Below are 2569 nucleotides of genomic sequence, written 5' to 3' on the forward strand. Positions count from 1 at the left end.
GGAACCAAAGACAAAGGTCAAATTTCTTGGGTAAAGTTAATGCAAACCACATAGGCATGAAGCTAGTAACTTTTGTGTACACTTCTAAAGTTTTTTCTCCCCCACTCATCCCATCGGTGTCTAACTTTGGCTCGTTTAACCTAATCTGGGATATGTGAAGAGCCATTTTGAAATGCCTCTTTGTCCTCTGTTCTGTTCAACTTACAAGACACAGTTTCCTTTCTGGTTGTGGCCAGGTTGGACTATTCCTTCACTTGACTGTGCTGATTCTTTCACAGAGGCTGGAAGATTGCCGGTGGGATCTTGGTTCTTACCATCTGTTCCATCAACATGTACTTTGTGGTGGTTTATGTCGAAGGACTAGGGCACATGGCATTGTACGTGGTGGCTGCTGTGGTCAGCATAGCTTATCTGAGCTTTGTGTTCTACTTGGTAAGTCCAATTTGGAAGGGATAGGGGCCTGGTATCAGGGATGGTGGAAGTAGGCTGACATGAAATGAAGGAACCCAAAAGAGCACATAACAACCCATCTTCCAGGTCATATTAGCTATTCATGTAAGGATATTTCCAACCATAACATTTATCGCGGTTCCTGAAGTGTGTTATTTTTCTATTTCTGTCAGGTTGTTTGGTTTCTCTTATTAATACTTCTTTATAAGAGAGTGTAATATGTAGCATGAAGGAGGAAGTGGGGAGTAGTATGAGACAGCTTGAGAAGAGGGCTGTGTACTGTCATTGTGAGCTGGGGGGGAGGGCACATGTGACTTTGCAGCCCCGCTCCACTATCTACTAACTATCCAACAATGAAATGAAATAAGTAAACAGTAATATTTTCTCATTGGATTATCCTGTTAATCCAATGGTTATTCATTAAAAAGTAATGTTTAGTCATTAAGAAAATGGTGGTTGTGAAAACCATAGCTACATGGAAAAGGAATGCAAAATTATGAATACCCAGATTATTCCATTATAAAAACAACATTTTAAAGTCTAGAGTAAAGTTATGCAAAAGCAGTAATAATAATTATATTAGGGAGGTGGGATTATGGACATTTATTTTTTCTCTGTTTCCCAAATTTTCTATAACATTGGTTATATTAATGAAAAAACAGCTACAATAGGAACAACAAATCCACTTCTCTATCTTATGTAGTTTCTTTGAAAAATAACAGTGATTGGGAATGAGGAATGGCAGAATTTAGGCCATGTCTGCTGCAGAGAGTGCATCATCCTCCCCATAAGGATGGTGGGTGCAACCACTAGAATACTTAGCTAGTCCCCATGCCTGTCTGCCGCAGGTTAGGGACCTGAGTAAACAAATCACTTCAGTGGGTATTGAAAAAATTACATCTTGGATTGATGTAGCTCTTTTTTTCTCCTCCCCAGTAAACCTTGGTCACACTAACATTACGTTCTCTCTGTGATCTAGGAACTTGCTACAAGGAAACCCAAGTAACTGAATGTATCTTTGACAGGAATTGTTTTAAAAATCTGTTATAGAAGTTAGGGGAATGCTGCCCTCATGAGAGTTGGTCATGAAGATGCCAGTGTGTCCTCAGATTGCCTGTGACTAATAAGATTGTTGAGGGCTGATTCCAGGTTTGGGTACTACTGTTAGCTGCCAAATAGGCCTCTTATGAAGCAGCTCTGGAGACCATTGCGGTTGTGTTTGTCAGGCGTTCCCCTTGATTCTGAGCACGCTGAGAGGTGAGGAATGAGATGGGACTGAAGGAAAAGTGATCTTCAAGGAAACAAACCACAAACACAAAGCAGTAAGAACAGTCAGGCAGAATCCTGGTAGTCAGTGCTGAAAATAGTAGGGAAAAACTTTGGAGGAGAGCTGGGTTCATGATGTTTTTATTTTTTAGGAAGTTTTTTTTTTTTTTTTTTAATTGTGATTTGGGTGAAAATTTACAGAGCAAATTCACTTTCCATACAGCACTTCACATACACTTTGTCTCATGATATTGACTACAATTTACCCAATGCAACAGCTCCCCTCCCACTTACTCCCCATAGTCACTTCTTCCCTGTGTCCATCTCTCCATGCACTCCTGCCCCCTGTGCATAAACAGCCCTTCTTTCTCCCATGATTGTTCTCTCCAAGGGTGTTTCTACTTCAGGTCAATGTTCAACTCATATGCCTGCCTTTTGTTTAGCTGGAAGCCACAGGTGTGGGTTCAATTCCAGACCTGAAGGTCAAGTAGGGGCCGTAGTCTCAGTGGTTCCACCAGGCTCTATCAGACCAGTAAACCTGGTCCACCCCCTTTTTTTTTCCAAATGATTTTGAGTTTTGTTCCACATTGTTTTCCCTCTCTATCCAGGATCTCCTACATAGATCACATCCGAATGGTTGACATTGGTAGCAGGGCACCATCTAGTTCTTCTGGCCTACAAAAATGACAAGGAGGCCACATGTTCTGACTTCCTCTAACCCTACAAGGGAAAGGCAGGATTACCAGCAGTAAACCAAGGCCTATTACTGCAAGGCCAGACATGCTGCCTCCCTCCAGCCCTTTCACCAACCGTTCCTCCCAAAGCACCCACCACCTCTCTCTTGGGTTCGATA

The 2569-nt window shown here is 41.9% G+C and overlaps 1 protein-coding gene across 1 annotated transcript in view; it reads left to right on the forward strand.

The window, feature by feature from the left end:
* SLC11A2 (solute carrier family 11 member 2) overlaps nt 1-2569 on the forward strand; it is a 42238-nt gene that overhangs the window by 13647 nt on the left and 26022 nt on the right. The window contains exon 11 of the mRNA XM_007937941.1: nt 279-432. Coding sequence (XP_007936132.1) covers nt 279-432 — 154 coding nt within the window. The remainder of the gene's footprint in view (nt 1-278; nt 433-2569) is intronic.

This window comes from Orycteropus afer, unplaced genomic scaffold (assembly GCF_000298275.1).
Source record: "Orycteropus afer afer isolate SDZICR_OR568_19922 unplaced genomic scaffold, OryAfe1.0 scaffold00045, whole genome shotgun sequence".
In the NCBI taxonomy this organism is placed as follows: Eukaryota; Metazoa; Chordata; class Mammalia; order Tubulidentata; family Orycteropodidae; genus Orycteropus; species Orycteropus afer.